Source organism: Manis javanica, chromosome 5 (genome assembly GCF_040802235.1).
Source record: "Manis javanica isolate MJ-LG chromosome 5, MJ_LKY, whole genome shotgun sequence".
In the NCBI taxonomy this organism is placed as follows: Eukaryota; Metazoa; Chordata; class Mammalia; order Pholidota; family Manidae; genus Manis; species Manis javanica.
The window spans coordinates 141,990,274-142,018,240 of NC_133160.1; the positions used below are offsets into that span (position 1 = coordinate 141,990,274).

Below are 27,967 nucleotides of genomic sequence, written 5' to 3' on the forward strand. Positions count from 1 at the left end.
TCTTTGTTTTGTCTAATTGCCGTGGCTAAGACCTCCAGTATTATGTTGAATAACAGTGGGGAGAGTGGGCATCCCTGTCTTGTTCCCAATCCCAGAGGACAAGCTTTCAGCTTTTCAGTGTTCAGTATGATGTTGGCTGTGGGTTTATCATATATGACCTTTATTATGTTGAGGTACTTGCCTTCTGTACCCATTTTTTTTTTTTTGAGAGGGCATCTCTCATATTTATTGATCAAATGGTTAACAACAATAAAATTCAGTATAGGGGGGTCAATGCTCAATGTACAATCATTAATCCATCTCAAGTCTAATTCTTGTCAGTCTCCAATCTTCTGAAGCATAACGAACAAGTTCTTACATGGTGAACGAATTCTTACATAGTGAATAAATTCTTACATGGTGAACAGTACAAGGGCATTCATCACAGAAACTTTCGGTTTTGATCACGCATTATGACCTGTAAACAATCAGGTCAAGTATGAATATTCGTTTGATTTTTGTACTTGATTTATATGTTGATCCCACATTTCTCCCTTTATTATTATTATTATTTTTATTTTTAATAAAATGCTGAAGTGGTAGGTAGATGCAAGATAAAGGTAGAGAACATAGTTTAGTGCTGTAAGAGGGCAAATGTAGATGATCAGATGATCAGATGTGTGCCTATGGACTAGGTATTAATCCAGGCTAGACAAGGGCAGCAAAACATCCACGGATGCAGAAGATTTCTCTCAAAGCAGGGGGGGGTGAGGTTCTGAGCCTCACCTCTGTTGATCCCCAAATTCTCACCTGATGGCCCCCCTGCGACTGTGCCTGTCTTAGGTTGTTCCTCCCTTGAGGAATCTTACCCGTCTCTGGCTAATCAGTCATCTTCCGGGGCCATACAGGGAAATGTAAAGTTGGTAAGTGAGAGAGAAGCCATATTGTTTGCAAAGGTTAGCTTTTTACTTCTTTGCAGATTTATGCCCTGTGGCTTCTATGCCCAGCACTTGTCTCGAGGTATCTTTACCACCTGGAGGAATTATGATACTCGGTAAATTCGATATGAGGCACGAATTCTATTTAAGGGTTGTAATTAGGAAGAAAGAAGAAAAGCTACAGATGTAGCATATGGAAGGAAACATGGGAGGATTGATTATTTCTTTGACAAATCTTCTTGTAGAATACCTTAAGTATGTATAGATTTTAAACTACTAACTAATTTGCACACACATATTAACATAATAGGAATACGGTGACATAAACAAAGCAAATCTATAATTACCATCCATCTCCAGTGAAGCCAAGAAAACCATTTAGGCACCCTAGGCATTTGTGAAAATTTGTCTATGATATGATGGATATTGTTCAACTGTACGTGAACAGTCTGAGAAAAATCAGACAAAGCAGCCCATTTCTGGGATCTGTTCACATCCCATATGTTCTTTTAACTGTAGATAGTCTATAGTCATAAGATTTTGGAGTGCTACACCTTGCACCCCTCCCAACTCCTGGTTTTGTTCCAACAGTACAGATCCGGTCAAATTCGTTGTCTCACTGTATGCACATGCCAGCCTAGACATCTCCCTCCTCATTCCTATGGCAAGTCCAGGAGACGGTGGGCTGGATGCAGCCACAACCGCAGCATCATCCGGATCCCTGTGGAGGCTTTTTGATGATCATCCCCCGGCACAAGTCCTCCAGAGAGTGCTGATGCCGGAAGCTCCTCCTCATATCGTATCTTAGTTCATTTTCTGGGTATCCAAGCTAGGCCTTGATCGTCTGCACAGAAACAAGCAGACCCTTTGCCCACACTTTGACATGCCCTCTATACCATTGTGCAGAACTCACTGGAGGTCAGCACACAGTAACTGCTTTTTTTTTTTTTTTTTTATTAAGAGAAAGGAATATTATCAGAAAAGAGTATCTCCATAGCTGATCATCTGATACCCTTTAAGTGATCAACATTAAGGATATTTAAAGCATGTGTTGATCTTTGGTTTACCAATAGTTTTATCCTATCAAGGAGTAATCCCCCCTTTTCTTTCTTTCTTTCTTTCTTTCTTTCTTTCTTTCTTTCTTTCTTTCTTTCTTTCTTTCTTTCTTTCTTTCTTTCCTTCCTTCCTTCCTTCCTTCCTTCCTTCCTTCCTTCCTTCCTTCCTTCCTTCCTTCCTTCCTTCCTTCCTTCCTTCCTTCCTTCCTTCCTTCCTTCCTTCCTTCCTTCCTTCCTTCCTTCCTTCCTTCCTTTCTTCCTTGCTTCCTTCCTTCCTTCGTTCCTTCCTTCCTTCCTTCCTTGCTTCTTTCTCTTTCTTTCTTTCTTTCTTTCTTTCTTTCTTTCTTTCTTTCTCTTTCTTTCTTTCTTTCTTTCTTTCTTTCTTTCTTTCTCTTTCTTTCTTTCTTTCTTTCTTCTTTCTCTCTCTCTCTCTCTCTCTGTCGCTCTCTCTCTTTCTCTCTCTCTCTCTCTCTTTCTCTCTTCTTTCTCTTCTTTCTCTCTCTTTCTCTCTCTCTCTTTCTTTCTTTCTTTCTTTCTTTCTTTCTTTCTTTCTTTCTTTCTTTCTTTCTTTCTTTCTTCTTTCTCTCTCTCTCTTTCTCTGTCTCTCTCTCTCTTTCTCTCTCTCTCTCTCTCTTTCTCTCTTCTTTCTCTTTTTTCTCTCTCTCTTTCTCTCTCTCTCTCTTTCTCTTTTTCTTTCTCTCTCTCTCTCTTTCTTTCTTTTTTTTTTTAATTTTTAATCTATACTTACATGAAGAATACTATGTTTACTATGCTCTCCCCTATATCAGGTCCCCCCTAACAACCACATTACGGTTACTGTCCATCAGCTTAGCAAAATGTTGTAGAGTCACTACTTGTCCTCTCTGTGTTGTGCAGCCCACCCTCCCCTTTCTCCCTCCCCCCCATGCATGCTAATCTTAATACTCCCCTTCTTCTCCCCCCACCTTATCCCTCCCTGCCCACCCATCCTCCCCAGTTCCTTTCCCTTTGGTACCTGTTAGTCCATTTTTGGGTTCTGTAATTCCGCTGCTGTTTTGTTCCTTCAGTTTTTCCTTTGTTCCTATACTCCTCAGATGAGTGAAATCATTTGGTATTACTCTTTCTCCGCTTGGCTTATTTCACTGAGCATAATACTCTCCAGCTCCATCCATGTTGCTGCAAATGGTTGGATTTTTCCACTTCTTATGGCTGAGTAGTATTCCATTGTGTATATGTACCACATCTTCTTTATCCATTCATCTACCGATGGACATTTAGGTTGCTTCCAATTCTTGGCTATTGTAAATAGTGCTGCGATAAACATAGGGGTGCATCTGCCTTTCTCAAACTTGATTGCTGTGTTCTTAGGGTAAATTCCTAGGAGTGGAATTCCTGGGTCAAATGGTAGGTCTGTTTTGAGCATTTTGATGAACCTCCATACTGCTTTCCACAATGGTTGAACTAATTTACATTCCCACCAGCAGTGTAGGAGGGTTCCCCTTTCTCCACAGCCTCGCCAACATTTGTTGTTGTTTGTCTTTTGGATGGCAGCTATCCTTACTGGTGTGAGGTGATATCTCATTGTGGTTTTAATTTGCATTTCTCTGATGACAAGCCATGTGGAGCATCTTTTCATGTGTCTGTTGGCCATCTGAATTTCTTCTTTGGAGAACTGTCTGTTCAGCTCCTCTGCCCATTTTTTAATTGAATTATTTGCTTTTTGTTTGTTGAGGTACGTGAACTCTTTATATATTTTGGATGTCAACCCTTTATTGGATCTGTCATTTATGAATATATTCTCCCATACTGTAGGGTATCTTTTTGTTCTATTGATGGTGTCCCTTGCTGTACAGAAGCTTTTCAGCTTGATATAGTCCCACTTGTTCATTTTTGCTTTTGTTTCCCTTGCCCAGGGAGATATGTTCAAGAAGAGGTCACTCATGTTTATGTCTAAGAGGTTTTTGCCTATGTTTTTTTCCAAGAGTTTAATGGTTTCATGACTTACATTCAGGTCTTTGATCCATTTTGAGTTTACCTTTGTATATGGGGTTAGACAATGGTCCAGTTTCATTCTCCTACATGTAGCTGTCCAGTTTTGCCAGCACCATCTGTTGAAGAGACTGTCATTTCGCCATTGTATGTCCATGGCTCCTTTATCAAATATTAATTGACCATATTTGTTTGGGTTAATTTCTGGAGTCTCTATAATCTGTTCCACTGGTCTGTGGCTCTGTTCTTGTGCCAGTACCAAATTGTCTTGATTACTATGACTTTGTAGTAGAGCTTGAAGTTGGGGAGTGAGATCCCCCCTACTTTATTCTTCTTTTTCAGGATTGCTTTGGCTATTTGGGGTCTTTGGTGTTTCCATATGAATTTTTGAATTATTTGTTCCAATTCATTGAAGAATGTTGCTGGTAATTTGAGAGGGATTGCATCAAATCTGTGTATTGCTCTGGGCAGGATGGCCATTTTGACAATATTAATTCTTCCTAGCCATGAGCATGGGATGAGTTTCCATTTATTAGTGTCCCCTTTAATTTCTCTTAAGAGTGACTTGTAGTTTTCAGAGTATAAGTCTTTCACTTCTTGGGTTAGGTTTATTCCTAGGTATTTTATTCTTTTTGATGCAATGGTGAATGGAATTGTTTTCCTGATTTCTCTTTCTATTGATTCGTTGTTAGTGTATAGGAAAGCTACAGATTTCTGTGTGTTAATTTTGTATCCTGCAACTTTGCTGTATTCCGATATCAGTTCTAGTAGTTTTGGAGTGGAGTCTTTAGGGTTTTTTATGTACAGTATCATATCATCTGCAAATAGTGACAGTTTAACTTCTTCTTTACCAATCTGGATTCCTTGTATTTCTTTGTTTTGTCTGATTGCCGTGGCTAGGACCTCCAGTACTATGTTAAATAACAGTGGGGAGAGTGGGCATCCCTGTCTTGTTCCCGATCTCAGAGGAAATGCTTTCAGCTTCTCGCTGTTCAGTATAATGCTGGCTGTGGGTTTATCATATATGGCCTTTATTATGTTGAGGTACTTGCCCTCTATTCCCATTTTGCTGAGAGTTTTTATCATGAATGGGTTTTGAATTTTGTCAAATGCTTTTTCAGCATCTATGGAGATGATCATGTGGTTTTTGTCTTTCTTTTTGTTGATGTGGTGGATGATGTTGATGGATTTTCGAATGTGCTACCATCCTTGCATCCCTGGGATGAATCCCACTTGGTCATGGTGTATGATCCTTTTGATATACTGTTGAATTCTGTTTGCTAATATTTTATTGAGTATTTTTGCATCTACATTCATCAGGGATATTGGTCTGTAATATTCTTTTTTGGTGGGGTCTTTGCCTGGTTTTGGTATTAGGGTGATGTTGGCTTCATAGAATGAGTTTGGGAGTATTCCCTCTTCTTCTATTTTTTGGAACACTTTAAGGAGAATGGGTATTATGTCTTCTCTGTGTGTCTGATAAAATTCCGAGGTAAATCCGTCCGGCCCCGGGGTTTTGTTCTTGGGTAGTTTTTTGATTACCATTTCAATTTCTTTGCTCGTAATTGGTTTGTTTAACTTTTGTGTTTCTTCCTTGGTCAGTCTTGGGAGGTTGTATTTTTCTAGGAAGTTGTCCATTTCTTCTAGGTTTCTAGGTTGTTGGCATATAGGTTTTCATAGTAGTCTTTAATAGTTCTTTGTATTTCTGTGGGGTCTGTCGTGATTTTTCCATTCTCATTTCTGATTATGTTGATTTGTGTTGATTCTCTTTTTCTCTTAATAAGTTTGGCTAGAGGCTTATCTATTTTTGTTTATTTTCTCAAAGAACCAGTTCTTGGTTTTGTTGATTTTTGCTATTGTTTTATTCTTCTCAATTTTGTTTATTTCTTCTCTGATCTTTATTATGTCCCTCCTTCTGCTGACTTTAGGCCTCATTTGTTCTTCTTTTTCCAGTTTCGATAATTGTGATGTTAGACTATTCATTTGAGATTGTTCTTCCTTCTTCAAGTGTGCCTGGATTGCTATATACTTTCATCTTAAGACTGCTTTCGCTGCGTCCCACAGAAGTTGGGGCTTAGTGTTGGTGTTATCATTTGTTTCTATATATTCCTTGATCTCTATTTTGATTTGCTCATTGATCCATTGATTATTTAGTAGCATGTTGTTAAGCCTCCATGTGTTTGTGAGCCTTTTTGTTTTCTTTGTAGAATTTATTTCTACTTTTATACCTTTGTGGTCTGAAAAATTGGTTGGTAGAATTTCAATATTTTGGAGTTTACTGAGGCTCTTTTTGTGAGGTAGTATGTGGTCTATTCTGGAGAATGTTCCATGTGCACTTGAGAAGAACGTATATCCAGTTGTTTTTGGATGTAGAGTTCTATAGATGTCTATTAGGTCCATCTGTTCTAGTGTGTTGTTCAGTGCCTGTGTGTCCTTACTTATTTTCTGCCCGGTGGATCTATCCTTTGGGGTGAGTGGTGTGTTGAAGTCTCCTAAAATGAATGGATTGCAGTCTATTTCCCTCTTTAGTTCTGTTAGTATTTGCTTCACAAATGCTGGTGCTCCTGTATTGGGTGCATATATATTTAGAATGGTTATATCCTCCTTTTGGACTGAGCCCTTTATCATTATGTAGTATCCTTCTTTATCTCTTCTTACTTTCTTTGTTTTGAAGTCTATTTTGTCTGATATTAGTACTGCAACCCCTGCTTTCTTCTCGCTGTTGTTTGCCTGAAATATGTTTTTCCATCCCTTGACTTTTAGTCTATGCTTGTCTTTGGGTTTCAGGTGAGTTTCTTGTAAGCAGCATATAGATGTGTCTTGCTTTTTTATCCATTCTATTACTCTATGTCTTTTGATTGGTGCATTAAGGCCATTTACATTTAGGGTGACTATTGAGAGATATGTACTTATTGCCATTGCAGGCTTTAGATTCGTGGTTACCAAAGGTTCAAGGTTAGCTTCTTTAGTATCTTACTGCCTAAGTTAGCTCACTTACTGAGCTGTTATATACACTGTCTGGAGATTCTTTTCTTCTCTCCCTTCTTATTCCTCCTCCTCCATTCTTCATATGTTGTGTGTTTTGTTCTGTGCTCTTTTTAGGAGTGCTTCCTTCTAGAGCAGTCCCTGTAGGATGCCCTGTAGAGGTGGTTTGTGGGAAGCAAAATCCCTCAGCTTTTGCTTGTCTGGGAATTGTTTAATCCCGCCATCATATTTTAATGATAGTCGTGCTGGATACAGTATCCTTGGTTCAAGGCCCTTCTGTTTCATTGCATTAAGTATATCATGCCATTCTCTTCTGGCCTGTAGGGTTTCTGTCGAGAAGTCTGATGTTAGCCTGATGGGTTTTCCTTTATAGGTGACCTTTTTCTCTCTAGCTGCCTTTAAAACTCTTTCCTTGTCCTTGATCCTTGCCATTTTAATTACTATGTGTCTTGGTGTTGTCCTCCTTGGATCCTTTCTGTTGGGGGTTCTGTGTAATTCCATGGTCTGTTCGATTATTTCCTCCCCCAGTTTGGGGAAGTTTTCAGCAGTTATATCTTCAAAGAGACTTTCTATCCCTTTTCCTCTTTGTTCTTCTTCTGGTACCCCTATAATACGAATATTATTCCTTTTGGTTTGGTCACATAGTTCTCTTAGTGTTGTTTCATTCCTGGAGATCCTTTTATCTCTCTCTATGTTAGCTTCTATACGTTCCTGTTCTCTGGCTTCTATTCCTTCAATGGCCTCTTGCATCTTATCCATTCTGCTTATAAATCCTTCCAGGGATTGTTTCACTTCTGTGATCTCCTTCCTGACATCTGTGATCTCCCTCCGGACTTCATCCCATTGCTCTTGCATTTTTGTCTGCATCTCATCCCATTGCTCTTGCATTTTTCTCTGCATCTGTGTCAGCATATTCATGATTTTTATTTTGAATTCTTTTTCAGGAAGACTGGTTAGGTCTGTCTCCTTCTCAGGTGTTGTCTCTGTGATCTTTGTCTGCCTGTAGTTTTGCCTTTTCATGGTGATAGAGATAGTTTGCAGACCTGGTACGAGTGACCGCTGGAAGAGCTTTCCTTCTTGTTGGTTTGTGGCCTTCCTCTCCTGGGAGAATAGCGACCTCTAGTGGCTTATGCTTGTCGGCTGTGTGCAGACAGGGCTTCTGCTTCCTGCCCGGTTGCTATGGGGTTTATCTCCGCTGTTGCTGTGGGCATGGCCTTGCTGGGGCTGCTCCTCCAAAATGGTGGAGCCCTGTTGGAGGGGCAGCGGCCGGCAGGCTATTTATCTCCGTAAGGGGCCTCTGTGCTCCCTGCTGCCCAGGGGTTAGAGTGCCCAGAGATCCCCAGATTCCCTGCCTCTGGGTTAAGTGTCCTGTACTGCCCCTTTAAGTCTTCCAAAAAGCACTCTCCAAACCAACAGCAACGAGAGAGGGAAGAGAAAAAAAAAAAAAAAAAAAGGAAAAAACACGTGATTTTTTTTTTGTCCTCTGGTGCCAGTCCCAGGCACCCGCTCACTGGTTGTGCTGCCCTGCCTCCCTAACACCAGGGTCCCTGTCCCTTCAAGGCTTACAAAAAGTACCCGCCCACTGGTCCCGCAGGGAAAAACACGCGATATTCTTTGTCCTCAGGCGCCGGTCCCAGGCACCCGCTCACCAGTCCCTCTGCCCTGCCTCCCTAGCACCAGGGTCCCTGTCCCTTCAAGGCTTCCAAAAAGCACTTGCCAAAAAGAGAAAAAAAAGGGAAAAACGCGCGATTTCCTCCGTCCTCAGGGGCCGGTCTCAGGCACCCGCCCATTGGTCCTGCAGGGAAAAACGCGGGATATTCTTTGTCCTCAGGCGCCGGTCCCAGGCACCCGCTCACCAGTCCCGCCGCCCTGCCTCCCTAGCACCGGGGTCCCTGTCCCTTTAAGGCTTCCAAAAAGCACTCGCCAAAAAGAGGAAAAAAAACCACTCCGGTTTCTTTCCACCCCCCGGGAGCCGGGGGGAGGGGCGCTCTGGTCCTGCCGGGCCGGGGCTTGTATCTTACCCCCTTTGCAAGGCGCTGGGTTCTTGCAGGTGTGGATGTGGTCTAGATGTTGTCCTGTGTCCTGTGGTCTCTATTTTAGGAAGATTTTTCTTTGTTATATTTTCATAGCTCTATGTGTTTTTGGGAGGATATTTCCACTGTTCTACTCACGCCCCCTTCTTGGCTCCGCCCCCCTGTACCCATTTTGTAGAGAGTTTTTATCATGAATAGATATTGAATTTTGTTGAATGCTTTTTCAGCATCTATGGAGATGATCATGTGGTTTTTGTCCTTCTTTTTGTTGATGTGGTGGATGATGTTGATGGATTTTCTAATGTTTTACCATCCTTGCATCCCTGGGATGAATCCCACTTGGTCATGTTGTATGATCCTTTTGATATACTGTTGAATTCTGTTTGGTAACATTTTGTTGAGTATTTTTGCATCTACATTCATGAGGGATATTGGTCTGTAATTTTCTTTTTTGGTGGGGTCTTTGCCTGGTTTTGGTATTAGGGTGATGTTGGCTTAATAGAATGAGTTTGGGAGTATTCCCTCCTCTTCTATTTTTTGGAACACTTTAAGGAGAATGGGTATTATATCTTCTCTGTGTGTCTGATAAAATTCCAGGGTAAATCCGTCCAGCCCTGGGGTTTTGTTCTTGGGTAGTTTTTTGATTACTGCTTCAATTTCTTGGTAATTGGTTTGTTTAACTTTTATGTTTCTTCCTTGGTCAGTCTTGGGAGTTTGTAGTTTTCTAGGAAGTTGTCCATTTCTTCTAGGTTTTCCAGCTTGTTGGCATATAGGTTTTCATAGTAGTCTTTAATAATTCTTTGTATTTCTGTGGAGTCTGTCGTGATTTTTCCATTCTCATTTCTGATTATGTTGATTTGTATTGATTCTCTTTTTCTCTTAATAAGTTTGGCTAGAGGCTTATCTATTTTGTTTATTTTCTCAAAGAACCAGCTCTTGGTTTCGTTGATTTTTGCTATTTTTTTATTCTTCTCAATTTTGTTTATTTCTTCTCTGATCTTTATTATGTCCCTCCTTCTGCTGACTTTAGGCCTCATTTGTTCTTCTTTTTCCAGTTTCGATAACTGTGATGTTAGACTATTCATTTGGGATTGTTTTCCTTCTTCAAGTGTGCCTGGATCGCTATATGCTTTCCTCTTAGGACTGCTTTCGCTGCGTCCCACAAAAGTTGGGGTTTTGTGTTGTTGTTGTCATTTGTTTCCATATATTCCTTGATCTCTATTTTGATTTGTTCATTGATCCATTGATTATTTAATAGCATGTTTTTAAGCCTCCATGTGTTTGTGAGCCTTTTTGCTTTCTTTGTACAGTTTATTTCTAGTTTCATACCTTTGTGGTCTGAGAAGTTGGTTGGTAGAATTTCAATCTTTTTGAATTTACCGAGGCTCTTTTTGTGGCCTAGTATGTTGTCTATTCTGGAGAATGTTCCATGTGCCCTTGAGAAGAATGTGTATCCTGTTCCTTTTGGGTGTAGAGTTCTATAGGTGTCTATTAGGTCCATCTGTTCTAGTGTGTTGTTCAGTGCCTGTGTGTCCTTACTTATTTTCTGCCCGGTGGATCTATCCTTTGGGGATCTGTGTGTTTTTGGGAGGAGATTTCCACTGTTCTACTCACGCCGCCATCTTGGCTCCGCCCCCCTGTACCCATTTTGTAGAGAGTTTTTATCATGAATAGATATTGAATTTTGTTGATTGCTTTTTCAGCATCTATGGAGATGATCATGTGGTTTTTGTCCTTCTTTTTGAATTTCAATCTTGTGTTGAAGTCTCCTAAAATGAATGAATTGCAGTCTATTTTCCTCTTTAGTTCTGCCAGTATGTGTTTCACATATGCTGGTGCTCCTGTGTTGGGTGCATATATATTTGTAATGCTTATATCCTCTTGTTGGACTGAGCCCTTTATCATCATGTAGTGTCCTTCTTTATCTCTTCTTACTTTCTTTGTTTTGACGTCTATTTAGTCTGATATTAGTACTGCAACCCCTGCTTTCTTCTCACTGTTGTTTGCCTGAAATATGTTTTTCCATCCCTTGACTTTTAGTCTGTGCATGTCTTTGGGTTTGAGATGAGTTTCTTGTAAGCAGCATATAGATGGGTCTTGCTTTTTTATCCAATCTATTACTCTGTGTCTTTTGATTGGTGCATTAAGTACATTTACATTTAGGATGACTATTGAGAGATATATACTTATTGCCATTGCAGGCTTTAGATTCGTGGTTCAAGTTTTCCTTCTTTAGTATCTTACTGCCTAACTTAGCTCGCTTATTGAGCTGTTATCTACACTGTCTGGAGATTCTTTTCTTCTCTCCCTTCCTATTCCTCCTCCTCCATTTTTCATATGTTGTATGTTTTGTTCTGTGCTCTTTTTAGGGGTGCTCCCATCTAGAGCAGTCCCTGTAAGATGCCCTGTAGAGGTGGTTTGTGGGAAGCAAATTCCCTCAGCTTTTGCCTGTCTGGGAATTGTTTAATCCCGCCATCATATTTAAATGATAGTCGTGCTGGATGCACTATCATTGATTCAAGGCCCTTCTGTTTCATTGCATTAAACATATCATGCCATTCTCCTCTGGCCTGTAGGGTTTCTGTCGAGAAGTCTGATGTTAGCCTGATGGGTTTTCCTTTATAGGTGACCTTTTTCTCTCTAGCTGCCTTTAAAACTCTTTCCTTGTCCTTGATCCTTGCCATTTTAATTATTATGTGTCTTGGTGTTGTCCTCCTTGTATCCTTTCTGTCGGGGGTTCTGTGTATTTCCGTGGTCTGTTCGATTATTTCCTCCCCCAGTTTGGGCATGTTTTCAGCAATTATTTCTTCAAAGAGACTTTCTATCCCTTTTTCCTCTCTCTTCTTCTTGTACCCCTATTATACAGATGTTATTCCTTTTTGATTGGTCACATATTTCTCTTATTATTGTTTCATTCCTGGAGATCCTTTTATCTCTATGTCAGCTTCTATACGTTCCTGTTTTCTGGTTTCTATTCCTTCAATCGCCTCTTGCATCTTATCCATTCTGCTTATAAATCCTTCCAGGGTTTGTTTCACTTCTGTGATCTCCTTCCTGACATCTGTGATCTCCCTCCGGACTTCATCCCATTGCTCTTGCATTTTTGTCTGCATCTCATCCCATTGCTCTTGCATTTTTCTCTGCATCTCTGTCAGCATGTTCATGATTTTTATTTTGAATTCTTTTTCAGGAAGACTGGTTAGGTCTGTCTCCTTCTCAGGTGTTGTCTCTGTGATCTTTGTCTGCCTGTAGTTTTGCCTTTTCATGGTGATAGAGATAGTTTGCAGAGCTGGTACGAGTGACAGCTGGAAGAGCTTTCCTTCTTGTTGGTTTGTGGCCTTCCTCTCCTGAGAGAATAGCGACCTCTAGTGGCTTGTGCTTGGCAGCTGTGTGCAGACAGGGCTTCTGCTTCCTGCCCGGTTGCTATGGGGTTTATCTCCGCTGTTGCTGTGTGCATGGCCTTGCTGGGGCTGCTCCTCCAAAATGGTGGAGCCCTGTTGGAGGGGCAGCGGCCGGGCGGCTATTCATCTCTGTAAGGGGCCTCTGTGCTCCCCGATGCCCAGGGGGTTAGAGTGCCCAGAGATCCCCAGATTCCCTGCCTCTGGGTTAAGTGTCCTGTATTGCCCCTTTAAGACTTCCAAAAAGCACTCTCCAAACTGAGACAGCAAGAGCAACAACGAAAGAAAAAATAAATAAATAAAAAAATAAATGAAAAAATAATTTTTTTATAAAAAGTTAAAACGCACGGTTTTCTTTGTCCTCAGGTGCCAGTCTCAAGCACCTGCTCACCGGTCTTGCTGCCCTGTTTCCCTAGTATTGGGGTCCCTGTCCCTTTAAGACTTCCAAAAAGCACTCGCAAAAAAAAAAGAAAAAAACCGCTCCGGTTTCTTTGTTCTCCGGCATCGGCCTCAGCTACCCGCTCACCGGTCCTGCCGCCCTATTTCCCTGGTATCTAGTACCCCACGGAGGCACTGTGTCTGTGCTCTGGTCCGGAATGCTGGGGCTGGGTTTTCAGCAGTCCTGGGCCCCCTAGCTCTCCTTGCTGACTCCTCTCCACCCGGCGGGAGCTGGGGGGAGGGGCACTCGGGTTCCGCCATGCCGGGGCTTGTATCTTATCCCCTTCGCGAGGTACTGGGTTCTCGCAGGTGTGGATGTGGTCTGGGGGTTGTCCTGTGTCCTCTGGTCTCTATTTTAGGAAGAGTTGTCTTTGTTATATTTTCATAGATATATGTGGTTTTGGGAGGAGATTTCCGCTGCTCTACTCACGCCGCCATCCTAGCTCCGCCCTCTGGGTCTTGTTTTTTTATCCATTCAGTGACTATGCCTTTTGATTGGTGCATTCGGTTCATTTACATTTTGGTTGATTATCGATACGTGTGTACTTATTGTCATTGCAGGCTTTAGTTCTTGGTTGCCAAAGGTTCAAGGTTAATTTCCTTACTATCTAAGAGTCTGACTTAACTCACTTAGTATGCTGTTACAAACACAATCTGAAGGTTCTTGTCTGTTTCCCCTCCTTTTTCTTCCTCCTCCATTCTTTATATATTAGGTATCATATCCTGTACTTTTTGTCTATCCGTTGATTGACTATGGGGATAGTTAATTTAATTTTGCATTTGCTTCATAATTAGCTGTTCTACTTTCTTTACTGTGGTTTTATTGCCTCTGGTGACAGCTATTCAACCTTAGGAACACTTCCATCTATAGCAGGCCCTCTAAAATAGACTGTAGAGATGGTTTGTGGGAGGTAAATTCTCTCAGCTTTTGCTTATCTGGAAATTGTTTAATCCCTCCTTCAAATTTAAATGAAAATCTTCCTGGATAAAGTAATCTTGGTTCCAGGCCCTTCTGCTTCATGGCATTAAATACATCATGCCACTCCCTTCTGGCCTGTAAGGTTTCTGCTGAGAAGTCTGATTTAGCCTGATGGGCTTTCCTTTGTATGTGATCTTATTTCTGTCTCTGACTGCTTTTAGCAGTCTGTCCTTATCCTTGATCCTTTCCATTTTAATTACTATGTGTCTTGGTGTTGTCTTCCTTGGGTCCCTTGTGTTGGGAGATCTGTAGATCTCCATGGCCTGAGAGACTATATCCTTCCCCAGATTGGGGAAGTTTTCAGCAACTACCTCCTCAAAGACACTTTCTATCCCTTTCTCTCTCTCTTCTTCTTCTAGTATCCCTATAATGCGAATATTGATCCACTTGGATTGGTCACACAGTTCTCTCAATATTCTTTCATTCTTAGAGATCTTTTTTTCTCTCTCTGTGCCTCAGCTTCTTTGTATTCCTCTTCTCTAGTTTCTATTTCAGTTTTTGTCTCCTCCACCATATCCAATCTGCTTTTAATACCCTCCATCGTGCTGTTCAACGATTGGATCTCCGACCTGAATTCATTCCTGAGTTCTTGGATGTCTTTCCGTACCTCCATTAGCATGTTGATGATTTTTATTTTGAACTCCCTTTCAGGAAGAGTCACGATGTCCATATCATTTAAATCTTTCTCTGGAGTTGTATTAATAATTTTACTCTGGACTAGGTTTCTTTGGCATTTCATGTTTGTATATGGTGCCCTCTAGTGTCCAGAACCTCTATTCTGGAGCTGCTCAGCCCCTGAAGTAATGTCGGGGGTCGCAGGGGATCGGTACTGATTACTGGGGGGTGGAAAGAGCTTTTCCCTGTCTCCTGGCTGCTGTGCGTGTCTCCACTGCCTGAACCAGTGGGCCGAGCACACAGGTGTGATTTTTTGTCCCTGAGCAGCGGGATATGGATCCCTGCTTTCCACAAGTGGCCGGAATCCCAGTCTCCCCCGGAACTCTGCCTGTATTAACTTTCCAACCCAGTAGTCATGCGAGTGTCATGAAAGCACCATGAAGTGTAGGTTTGTGCTCCCAGAGCAGGTCTCCCAAGCTAGGTATTCAGCAGTCCCAAGCCTTCCACTCCCTCCCTGCTCCGTTTCTCTTCCTCCTGCTGGTGAGCTGGGTTGGGGGAAGGGCTCAGGTCCCGTGGAGCCATAGCTCTGGTACGTGACCCCATTCGGAGAGGTCTGCTCTTTTCTCCAGGTGTGTGCAGTCTCGCGCCATCCTCTTTCCTGTTGCTCTCTCAGGATTAGTTGCGCCAACTATATTTTCTGATTGTATCCAGTTTTAGGAGGAAGCCCCTGTCTCTCCTCTCATGCCACCATCTTTAATCCGTCTCCTCCATTTGCTTTTAAGAGGATTTTGGTGATAAAGCATGAGTTCTCTTATTTCATTATACGAAAGTGTAAAATGTCTAATTCATTACATAAATGGTACTAAGATGGCATGTTTGGTTTCTCTTGCATCCAGTTAATTAACAAATGTTTATTGAAGACTTGGCACATGCACAAACCTTTAATTCTGAAATCACAAAGACGGTTTGGGTTTTTGATTCAAGGAAGTTTTGAAAAGGAACTTTGTAGAAAAAAGGCTGTAAACACTCAGATTCCCTTTGTAGTTTCACCTTGTTGCTAAATAAACTATTTTTAATCTCTGTAAACAGATCTCTAGAGGTATCCATTAATTTGATTTCTGTGTGTTCCACACCAAAGGAAAGAAAATCAGAAACTCTCAACAGTAAGAACTCAAAAATTAGATATTTTTCCTTCTTGATTGTAAATAAATTTTGTATGGACCTGAGTGTTGTTTTCTTTGCCTTTCATTTTTTATCCTTCTGAGTAAATGAATGTATCTAACTCAGAGTGGCAATGCAGTCTTCTCTCCTAGATAGTTCCTCTGCTGTGTGTTAGCAAATGCTGTTTTACTTGGTAATTGTTGGAACATTTGAGGTTGTGCTGTACATAAATAAAAATAAATGATGTTTCTGTAAGGAGACATATCCTGGGGTGAGATTCTGAGTGCTCAGTTGCCCATGATTTTCAACTAGGTCTCAGAGAGTTGACTTACATTTATTTATCATTATTTTATTATAAGTTTTTGGGGAGAAGAGAACACAGTTTGCCTTTGGCTTCAGACAAGGCAGGAACAGATTTAGACTCATTAGAAAACAGAGACAAATGTTAAAAAAGGAAAACAATCACCACTTTACTTGAAATGTTTTATCTCTACACATTGTGTGGGATTGTAAAATAATTTTTTTTATGTGAGGATGGTCACAGCAGTGATTGTCTTGCAAACACCTTGGCCTCTTTAGCTTTTTTCCTCCATAATGTCTTAGTATATAAACTTTGCAATATCAAGGGCTAAAGGGGTTTTAAGACAACTGATTCAGAAGTCATAGCATAGAATCAGTAAGACTGCTGCTTTCTTTAGGTTTTCTGGTTTTATCATGGCAAGATAACAATGCTTTCAGATATGCCTGTGACTTTATGGAATACCATTTTTATTTTTCTGTATTTGCCTTAATGTAATCCTCTATGAGAAATATCTCTGTGCTTAGGATCATGAATTTACTTTTTTGGTGTTAGTTTTTCCTGTAACTGTAATAAAGTGTAGGGAAGTACATAAATAAAGTGTGGGTCACTAAATAAGTGTCAAAGCAAGTCAGTCTTTTTTCTCTTTTCATTACTGTATTTCACTAGTATTGATCCTGCTTTCCAAGGGTCTGGATAGCTGTTTATTTTGTGTTAACAGAGGAAAAGAAGCCTTATGTGCAATTTTTGCTCATTATTAGCACAATGGAAACATACTTGAAATTTCAAGCAGAACACATTCATATTTTTTACTCAAATCATGAAAATGCTTATAAAGTTTTGTCGGTGTTTGTGGTATTTTTTTTGATTTATAGCTTGAATTAAGTTTAAATTCATGTCTTCTAAGCTAAAAATTCAGAGAAGGGCTCTGTTCTCTATTATTATAAAGAGATGTAATAGGCTCAAGAAAAGAGGTACCCCCTTTAGGGGTGACATTTATACCTATAATGTTAAGGCTAACCTTAAAGGACAAAGTGATACATTTTTGGATTTTTGCCAGCTTAATTTTACTGTTTTCATAAATTTTTTTTGAGCTTTGAAATTTGGGCTTTATTTTTAATGACTGCATGACTCCATTCTATGTCTAGACCACACATTATATATGGTCCTTCCCCAATTTTGATTATTTCTGCTGTTTATATTTTTTCATTTCATTAATAGTGTGATGAATATATTTGTATTTAAATGTTTGCCAGAATCTTTGATTATCTCCAAGAATTACTATGCTAAAGGTTATGAACTTCTTTAAGGTTTTAGGTATATTTTGCCAAATTGCTTTCTAGAAAAGCCAAACTAGTTCACAGTTTCATAATTAGTGTTTATATTAGTACAAACTCATCACATTCTCACCAGTATTGAGTATAATAGTTTAAAAAATTCTATATGATGATCTATAGATTCTCAAAATTATAGAGGAGACTTTTAAAACCTAATGTTTTATGGGTGCATTTTAGAATATAACAAAGTATTTAAAGTCTTAAAAGAATGGTAGGTATTGTGAGGTAGTCCACTTTCAATATATAGCTGGACTGACAACTTTTTACCACCTCAACAGTAACCACCTAAGTAGTCCAAGCTTCAGCATTTCTTCTGGAACTATATGGTAGCTTCCTTAATGGTCTTCTTGCATTCTCTTTTATGCCTAGGCAGTGTGTTCCTCAAAGGACATGACTTAAGTTGGATTCTTATTCTAAAATAAAACTTAAAATTCTTCCCATGATTTAGAAAATCCTATAGGATTTGGCCCCTGCCTCTCTCACCTTAACTTTTGTGATGTACCCTTTTCATTGTGTTGCAGTCACGAAGACCTCCAAGCATGCTCCCTTTAAGGCTTTTGTACTTGTAATTTTCACTGCCTGAACATACTTGCCTGTGGAATCTTTGTTGTAGGGCTCTTTTCAAATGTTGCTTATAAAAGAGGTTTTCCCTCTAAAACATCATCCTTATCACTCTTAAATGCTTTCTTCCTGATTTACTAGTTCTTCACTAGCACTTATAACTTGACAGTCTGTATTTGTTTATTTCTATATCTGTTCCTTTGTCTAGACTCCAAGCTCCATGAGGGTGGGCATTTTGTGTTTGTTATTCATTGCTCTATCCTCAGTGCCTCATACATAATAGTTGCTCAGTAAATATTTGTTGGCTACAAGAGTAAATATGTTTGCATACCCTGCAACATATTTGTGATTGCAAATGGGGGAAATTGGGGATGGTATTTGAAGGAAATAGTGTATTACAGAACTAGCACTGGTAAATGTGAGGATGATTGCTGAACCCAAGAGGTAGGAAGAAAAAAAATCATGAGCATCCCATAGCTCTTATATTAAAGATTCTGGAAGTGGTTGCTTTATATAATTAGAATTGATGTTTTATCAAGCCATATTTGGTTATATTCCATTTAAGATGAAGATGACGACTTTGTGTGTAAGAAGGCAGTCTCTAAATCAAAAGAGAATGGAGTTTCTACAAATAGTTATCTTGGAGCATCAAACATGAAAAAGAATGAAGAAAACACTAAGACCAAAAATAAGCCTTTATCACCAATCAAACTTACCCCCACATCAGTCCTTGATTATTTTGGAACAGGAAGTGTCCAAAGATCAGATAAGAAGATGGTGGCAAGCAAAAGAAGAGAGGTGAGTATTCTGCATGCAAGCAAGAATGTTTAGGATTTGTACCCACTCACTGTTATTAATAAAAGGAGAAATTTGGATGTTATAAATAAGTCAACATTTTCTCATGATGAAAATAATTTTTCTGTAATTATCGTTAAAACACTGGTATTATTTTAGAGGAAAAGAAAGTTAAAATAGCATACATTTAATATTTTTATAATTGAAAGTGGGAAGAGACCATTTAAGTCATAAGAATAAATTGTAATTCTTAGAATTTAAATTCTCAGAATGCCAACTTACTTTACTTTTGACTTCCTCCAGACAAAACTGGACAATAAATTTGTTCCCAAATGAGGTCAGAAATACGTCATTTATAAATAGGTAGAGCCTACCTATGCTGTACTTTGGTCTTTTCTACTTTGGCTAATACTGGATTTTTCTTTTCCTCAACATTTAGGAAGCACAACTACAGATAAATTATAGTGAAAGTAGTCCTCTGAGTTAAAGCCTGCCAAGTCAGGTGTGTGTGTTGATTTCCTTAGTGCCTCCATAGGACAGTGTAAGTCATCCTTACATACTGGTTTGCCAGTGCTGTGGACAACGGGGCTTTTGGTTGTTAAGTGAGAACCATCTATTGTAGGGTATTTGCTATTAGGAATTTGGATATGGTCAGGGAGTAGCTATGAATGTAATTTTTTGGCTGGTGTGCATTGAGACTGTTTTATAGCTGATACACTTATCTCTCATGAGTGTATTTAATCAGCTACAGTAAAAAAGAGAAGTACATTATTTTTATCTTAAGGATTATGCTGGTCTTGCTTGATTTTCTTTGAAATTTAGCCTTCACAAAATGAAGCCATCACAGATGATTCCAGATTAAATGATGCAGCCATCGCCAAGCAATTGCAACTTGATGAAGATGCAGAGGTACTGGCATTTTGTTTAGATATCATTAATGACTTGGTGTTGTGACTTGCTGTTTAGTCTACCTGGGCAAACAGTCAGGATTGTTCTAGTCTAATGTTGGATTGAGCCTCAGTGTAAGAGTTACATGTAAGATAAGTTAAAATTTAATATATCAAAATCTAAGTTTATGTAGAGGATAAATGATGGGAATAGGGGATAATTATTTATATAAAGATTTATTATTAGATTTCTTTGAGTAGAAGCCTCTTTTAGTATAGTTAAAATAATTTAATTTGGCCATACCTCTTTTCTTTTCACTATGGGCAGTCTTATCCACTCCTGAAATACTTCATCTGATGTCCATAAAATACCAAGCTTTCCTGATTTTCCTCTTCACTAGCCACTCTTCCTTAAATCTCCTTTGCTGGATCTATAAGTACTATGTATATGTGGGTGATCCCTAAATCTATCTCCAGTTCAGAGTGCTTCCTTGAGCAGTACACTTGTTACATTAATTCAACAAGTATTTATGGAGTACTTACTGAGTGTATTGTATAGTTCTAGGTGTTAAAGATACTGCAGTTGAAAAAAAAAGTTGAGTCATCATAAGTGCCTTGAAGAAAAGTAAAGGGATGATAGTTTTGGGGAAATCAGTGCGGTTATGAGTGTTCTATGTTAAGTAGAGGGATTAGGGTTTATGCCCTCTGAAGAAGTGACCTTGGGGCACAAATGGAATGATACTTGGTGAGCCAGGGGGCTGCCTATATGGAACAAGATTTCCTCTAAACAGAGAAAAGCAAGTGCAAGCAACTGGAGATAGAAACGGAGTTTGACAAATTTGGAGAAATGACCTGGAGCAATCCTATAAATCATGACAAGTCTTTGGTACCTAACAAAAGGACTTGGGCTAATAAGGACTTTGGACTTTAGTCTCTGTGAGATGAGAAGCCATTGGGGTGTTGAGTAGAGAAGTGACCTGACTTGATGGATCTTAAAAGAAAATTTTTGGCTGCTGTGAGGATAATAAACAAGGGTGGGTCAAGAGCAAAATCGGATTAGTTTGGAGACTGTAGGATAGGTGAGAGATGTTGGCTTCTACCAGAGTGGTAATGGGAGGGAGAGTGAAAAGTGGTCTTAATCTGTGTGCTTTGAAGGTGCAGTCTTCACATTGTTGCTTGTATACTGAATGTAAGGTATGAGGAAAAGAGAAGATTCAAGGATGACTCCATGTTTTTTGGCTTGAGCAACTAGAGGAATGGTGACATCATTTATTAAGATTGGAACATGGTACAGAGAAATCAAGAATTCTGTTTTGGACATGTTAAGTTTGAGATGCCTAATAAGCTTCCAAATGGAGATGCAGAGTGGGTGGTTGGATGAAGGACTATGGAGCTTAGGGGAAAGTCTAAGCTGAAATGTATATTTGACAATCATTAGCATTTTTAAAACCAGTGTAACTGGATGAGATTGTGGGTGGGACTATAAACAAAAGAAGTCTCAGGATTGAGCTTTGGGGGCACTTCTGACATTTAGAGGTGACAAGATGATCTAGCAAAGGAGATTTAAGAAAGAGTGGCTAGTGAAGAGGAAAATCAGGAAAGCTTGGTATTTTACCGACATCAGATGAAGTATTTCAGGGAGGAGTATTCATCTCTATCAGAGGCTGTATGTAGCACATTGGTACCTGATGTTTTAGCCCCTTTCCTGTTTATTAGTTTGTCACTTTCTCATACTTGCAAAACTATGTTAGAAACCCTTCTAATACACTCTGCCACACCCCATCATAGCTACAGTTAACATTATTATAATTGCTGTTTAAGTGTATTCCTATATGTAGGTCCCAAACCCCACCCTCCAGGGCTATTTATTACTTTACTTAACTGTTAACATCAGAATGCTCATTTTACTGCTTGGCATAGAAAAGGCTCTAGATAAATATTGTGAGAGAACAATGTTCCAGTCTTCTGGAATATATCTGATTTTTTACAATTTTACTAACTTGTCAGTTTATAGTTTTTGTTTTCAAAATCTTTTTCCATCCTATTTGATTATGCTGAATTACATAAACTACAAACAGGTATCCACATGACTCAGTTCAAAATGGCCAAGGTAAAACTGTGAAGTTATTTTTAGGGACCTGACTTCTCATCTGTCCCAAATACGAGGCTTACCCCATCTTTCCAAACCAGGTGTGGTACTTTATATTATAGTCCCTTATTTACCCATTTCTATCACATTCTTTCAGAATCTTGTTTGGGTAATCTGATGAAAGACTTTTAAGGTGTTAATGGCTGATGATGTCTTTTCTAATTATCCCTCAAAGAGTTTCTTTTTTCCCCTCACTTTCATCTCTTTGTTTATTGAAATGTGTGTTCAGTGTCGTCAATGTTGTATCTGCTGTGTTAAACATTGAATTAAAGTATAGGACTTTGGATCATATGTCATTATTACTAATAATGAATTTCTAATAGATGTGTTTATATTTCTTCTGTCTTCTAGAACATTTAGAATCCTCTTTACTAGAAGCATACTGTGAAATTTTGGAAAAATGGTATAGTGTTCAGAAATCTTTGCGGGGCCACTGGAGGCTTAGAGTTTGAAGGATCTTTCTATGATGAAGACTTTTCGTATTGTTTTTAGCAATTAGATGTGTCATTCAGTCATGGTAAAGAAATATTAGGCAGCAGAGTATGTATTTTTTTTTATTAAAGTATCATTGATATACAATCTTATGAAGGTTTCACATGAACAACATTGTGATTTCAACATTCACCCGTATAATCATGTCCTCTCCTATCCATTGCAGTCATTGTCCATCAGTGTAGTGAGACACTATAGAGTCACTATTTGTTTTGTCCATGCTGTACTGCCTTCCCTGTGACCTGCCTATATTGTGATAGTGAATTATAGTGCCCCTTAATCCCCTTCTCCCTCCCTACCTCCACCTCAACCCCTCCCCTTTGGTAACCACTGGTCCCTTCTGTCAGTCTGTGCAGAGTATGTATTGATGTGCATCTGTCTGGCTTGCTTATAGTTCTGTGTAGCTTGAGTTCATTTTACAAACAAAATGCTTGGTTATGTGCTCTTATCAGACTTATTCCAATTTCCAAGCCTTTTCTCTTGGATTGGGTGAATTTTTAGGTCACTTCCTTTGAATAATATAAGGCAGCTTTTGTTTGATATTACATTAAGCCATTTTATCAGGTGGCATAAAACCATTTAGTTTACAATGAGAGTGCTACATATTCTCTTCTGGAAGAGCTCCATTTTGCTGAAAGTGAAAATATTTGCAAACAACACTAGAGTGCCTGTGTGTTATATTAACATGTTAGGAAAACTTCTGATGTGGTGACTTAAATTTTCAAAAGTCTGAATAGATACATTTGAAGTAGTAATTGGAAATAAGAGTTTGATGATATAAGTGATAGTTACTTTTGTGTATTATCTTACTATTGTGTGCAAAGAAAATACATAATTTTATTGATTGCTTAGATTTACTTTTTTTGTGGCCTCCAGACTGTTACACTTTTCTTTTAGGGTGGGATTCTGTTCAGAGCTCTTTCAATAGAGTTTTAAAAAAATTTGAAATAAGAGATCTGTAAATTGCATTGGGACCATTAAGAAAAAACTATAGACTTTGAATTTTGACTTAAAAAATGTGCTCAGTTTATCTATTATGCCTGCAAAGCTAGAAATATATGTTCTGAAATCTAATTTGGCTTAATAAAACAAACCTGTGATACTTAGCTATTAATATTAAGGGAAGAAATGTCATAGTTGCTTTCTGGAAAGTGTCTTTCCAGTTTCTTCTACATATCATGAATCAAACAGTTAACAACTTTCGTTTACAAAAAGAAAAAAAGCAGCTCATTGTGTTGACACTTTACAGTTGGAGAGACAACTGCACGAAGATGAAGAGTTTGCCAGAACATTAGCCATGTTGGATGAAGAACCCAAGACCAAAAAGGTGGCATTTTAACCCAGGCTGTTTACACTCTGAATATACACTACAGATCAGTGTTCCTTTCATACCTGTGTATTCTAGGCTCTGGAGATACAATCAGGAGTAGCTCTTCTAGAAGGAAGCTAAATTATTTTAATTTATAAAATATTTTTGGGAAAGCTTATTGAGAAACTTATTTTTCCCAAAGGAAGGTTGATAGAGCCAAAGCCCGCTAGAACCCTTTCCATAAAATGAATTGCAACTTTTTCATACTCTGTTACAAAGGGGTTCTTGTGTACCTGTTCAGAGAATAACCCTTATAAAGATCCCTATGAAACCTAAAGTTTGATAGCTAATATTAATTATTGTCTTTCTGGGAAGCACAATTTTGCTATTTCTAATTAGCTAACTTTAAGACATATATTAGGACAATCTCAAATAATGAGTATATTTTGGGGAATAGTTAAAAAGAGTCAAGATTTTTTTAAAAAGCTTGATCTTCAAAAATTAGCCTATTTCTATAGAGTCGCTTTCTGCTAATATTGTCACTACCAAAATTTGACTATTTTAAAAGATTTTACAGCAGGCAGGGGTAAGACAATAGGGAGTGGTGGGGACTTTATCATTTGAAAAGTTTTACTCCCCCTAAAGACATTCAGATTATAATTATTTTAAAAAACACTGTGTCATGCACCCCAACATGTGGCCTATCTGTAAAATGGAGTTTTGAAGGAGCAGTGGAGGGAATGGATTTTTTTTTTCTCTTTTGAGAAAGTTCTCTTATTTTCCTTTAGAGTTTTAGATTGTTAATTTAGTCTTTGGGTTTAGATTTTAGTTTTTAACTGCTTAATTCTAATAACTTGAGAATTGAGATGAAAGAAATAGAAATAAGGTTTCCTTTTCCAGACTTAAAAGTTGGGGACAACTGGGATAATTTTTTAGATATATTTTTTTATACACTTCATGCTTCATTTGCTGTAGAAGTTCTGTGGATGAAAAAATGAAAATTTATTGTATTACCCTGCTACATGGAAGGTGGCCCTTAATCTTAAAATTTAAAGTTGTCAAAATCAACTAAAGTTTTAATCTAATTAATATATTTTGTGGTAATAGTTTTCCTGTTTGTTACATTTGACACTTTTAAATTTTCTTAGGTTCGAAAGGACCCAGAAGAAAGAGAAACATTTTCATTGGTTCAAGCCAATTTAAGTAAAGCAGAAAAGCATAAATATCCATATAAAGGTAATACTAACAGAAAGAAGTGAACTGTAACATTTATCTTTATAGAAGAAAATTCATGGTAACTTTATTTAAACATTCTGTTCAATAATTGCCTTGTATTGTTAGGCAGACATTATCTCATAGGAATATTAAAGCATGTTGTGCTAGGTACTTGGAAAGCTGTTTGCATATGAGATGGTACAGAATGCCTCTGCTCTGTGATTGTTTTTAGAAATGTATTACAACTCTTGACTTCATGTTAATTTCCAAGTATAGTGTAATGTGGACTTCAACATATGAAGACAGTGAACTTCCGTTTCAAGCTCATAGAGTTGCCTCATTGTATCTACATCCTTGGAAGCTCTCCTGCTGATTGTGTATAGGTTTTGTTTTTTAGTGGACCTAATATCTAGTAGAGGTGGGCTTAATCCTATAAGTAAGTCTGTTCATATAGTACCTTTTTGTCTTGAAATCTCACGATTTGGAGCTTTTAAAGACTATGTTATAAACACAGAATTTTTATGTGATATGTGCTAGTCAGTAAGTTTTCTCTTAGTAAATTTCAGATCATTGAAGTTTATCTGTAAAGTCATGTCCTTAGATGTAGTTTACCATATCGTTTCAATTAATGAGTAATTTATATTTAAAGAGACATTGTTTGAACTGGTTATATACAAAGTAGTACTGTACAGATGTTTAATTTTTAAAATAAATGTTCATAAAAGATAACTAATATCTTAATGTAAATGTTAATAAATCACCCCATGACAGTGTGAGCTACTAAGATAATTCAGTTGAAACATAAAAAAATAACCTTGATATTAGGCATCATTTTCCAAAAACAACAATCATAATCTTTTCTTTCTTCCTAGTAAAAACAGAATTTTCAGATGAAAGAAAGAACTGTAGTCCTAAGAAGCAAACTAAATGTGAAAGTTCAAAAGAATCTCAGCAACATTCCAAGTCATTAGCTCACAAAATGGAAGAAACTTCTTCTCCAAAAGCCAGTTCCAAGCTAGCACTTATGAAAAAAAAAGAATCAAGTTCTTCTAAAGAAGCAGGGCCTATGGCTTCAAAAAGAAAAGAAAATGTCATTGAATCGAAAGGACAGACAAAAACACCTAAGAAAACCAAAAGTTCTCCAACTAAAAAAGAGGTAGAAATTTTCTACAAGTGTACCATTTGGGGGCTATGTGTTTGTCTGAGCTTGATGGTTTTCAAGTTGTATTTCTAACTTTGTAAGTCATGTATAATACTTTTAAGGTACCATCTTATTTAGCTGCTGTTGCATAATATAGGTTAACATAGTTAAATAGCCAATATTTGTTGAGTGTTAATTGTGTATCAGATATTTTGCTAATACATATGGTATCTCATGTAGGCTTCACAACAACCCTGTAAGATATTTACTTTTGTTATTTAACTTACAAAGGTGAAGAAACAGACTTGAACTAAGTACCATTTTCCAAGGTCATCCAGCTAGGAAGCAGCAGAAGCAGCTTTGAACTCAGGTCCTCTGAGGCCCAAAACAGCAGTGTGACACGGTGGCTCTGAGTGTGGACTCTGAGGCTAGTTTCAGATCATAGCCTTGCCACTGAATAGATGCATGACCTTGGTCTGGTTACTTCCCCCACTCTCTGTTTTGGTTTCCTGGTATCTGAGTCAATATGTAAAATCATTTGAAACAGTGTATGGTACATGGTAAGTGCTTATTAATCTTTGCTATTATTATTAAAATAATTAGTTTTTGGATTTGTCCTGAATGTACTCCTTTTTTTGCTGTTTTATAACAGTGTTGAGATACTGAAATCATTTTCAAAGGACAAAACAGTGAAATACTCAGAATGGTTTTTAAAAGTGTTTTTTTTTTTCATATATATGAGAGAACTCCATGGTTTCTTAGGCTTGACAATTTGGAGCCACCTTAGATTCATTCATAACAAGAAACCATTGTTCCTTTAATCCTTTTAAGAACTTAGAACTAAAAGTAGAATATTGTCTATTTTAACTGCTCATCACCATTATTTGTTAGTACAGAACAGTGAAATGGTGATGCTTTCTAGAGCATCACCGTTCAGAGTCAGTGCTGATAAATATGCTTAAGGCAACAATTAATTTTTTGGTCTCAAATTTTTCTTCACTAAACACTTACCTGATAGATGGATTTTTTTGTCAAGCACACTAAACATACTCAGTTTACAGAGGCTTGTCTGTCTTTGTTAAAGGATCTTTAAATGATACTGTTACTCTTCATCTTATATTTCAAAGATGGAATAGAAATAACTCAGGGAACTTTTACTTAAGCAGTTTTGGGAACATCAAAAGTCTAATAAGTTCAATCTCAGTCAAATAATTTTTATTTCATAAATGGGTATGCTTCAAAGTTATTTTATAAGTTGTTTATAATGCACGATCATTTTTTCATAGAGTTAATATTATAAATGAATAACTCTCCCATTTTGGTATTCTTTGGACTCTCTTGTGAAGCTTGTTAAAAATTTGGTTTCCCAAGGTATGTGGTCTGGGCAGGCATATTTAAATAAGCTCCTCATCATTCGAATACTCATCAGTATGTGAGAGCCACTGTTGAAAAGTAGGGTTAGGGTAGAGGACTAGCTAACTTAACCAAATTAGCTTATCTGTTTTATTGATTAAAAAATTTATTTGTATAGAAGTAATATTTTGTCTGCTCTCAAAGGGATTTGAGGTGGCTTACAAGTTAAAAAAAAAAGTAAAATAGGAAGTTAGAAAAACAACACAGGCTATTCTTAATAGTGGTTCTTAAATCAGAATCATCTAGGGTGTTTTTTCCTCCAAATACAGAAGCCCTACCTATACACCATATCTCTGAATCAGAAACTTGGAGTAAGTCCAGGGATATGTAGTTTGAAAAATTTCCCCAGGTTTTCTGAGATAGACCCGAGGTAAGATTCCCTGAGAGAAATTGAATAGGAGACATTAAACCTAGAAGGGAGAGTGGCTCATAGAGAATGTTTCTGCTTTTTAGAGTAAAGCTTGCCTCTTGTTTGAGCCAGTGGTTTAATGAAGCCATTAATTTGCAGACAATAGACTCAAATAGCCAGAAATTTGGGGCCATTTAGGTTGTTTTAAGGGTGTGCGAGGTCACAGTATAAACTCACAAGATACCTTCTTGTGTGATCAAATTTACTTGGGGAAAATTTTATTTTTACATTAAAATACACAAAGATCAATTATGGTATAGAATTTAAAATTCATATGAATTTTTGAAATGAAACAACTTTTTTCTTTGCTTGAGGCTAGCAACTTGGCTTATGTACCCAGTCTGTCCTGAGGTGTGTGCTTTTAGAGAGTGTCAAGGCTTGAGAAGGGCTGATGCAAGGATGATTGTTAAGT

General features: G+C 38.2%; 1 protein-coding gene across 1 annotated transcript in view; it reads left to right on the top strand.

Annotated features, from left to right (window-relative positions):
* The window catches only part of RFC1 (replication factor C subunit 1), a 98,495-nt gene that overhangs the window by 39,292 nt on the left and 31,236 nt on the right, over window positions 1-27,967 (top strand). Inside the window, exons 5-9 of the mRNA XM_073237730.1 lie at window positions 18,311-18,543; window positions 19,363-19,449; window positions 23,318-23,395; window positions 24,526-24,613; window positions 25,465-25,748. Of these exons, the coding sequence (XP_073093831.1) occupies window positions 18,311-18,543; window positions 19,363-19,449; window positions 23,318-23,395; window positions 24,526-24,613; window positions 25,465-25,748 (770 nt within the window). The remainder of the gene's footprint in view (window positions 1-18,310; window positions 18,544-19,362; window positions 19,450-23,317; window positions 23,396-24,525; window positions 24,614-25,464; window positions 25,749-27,967) is intronic.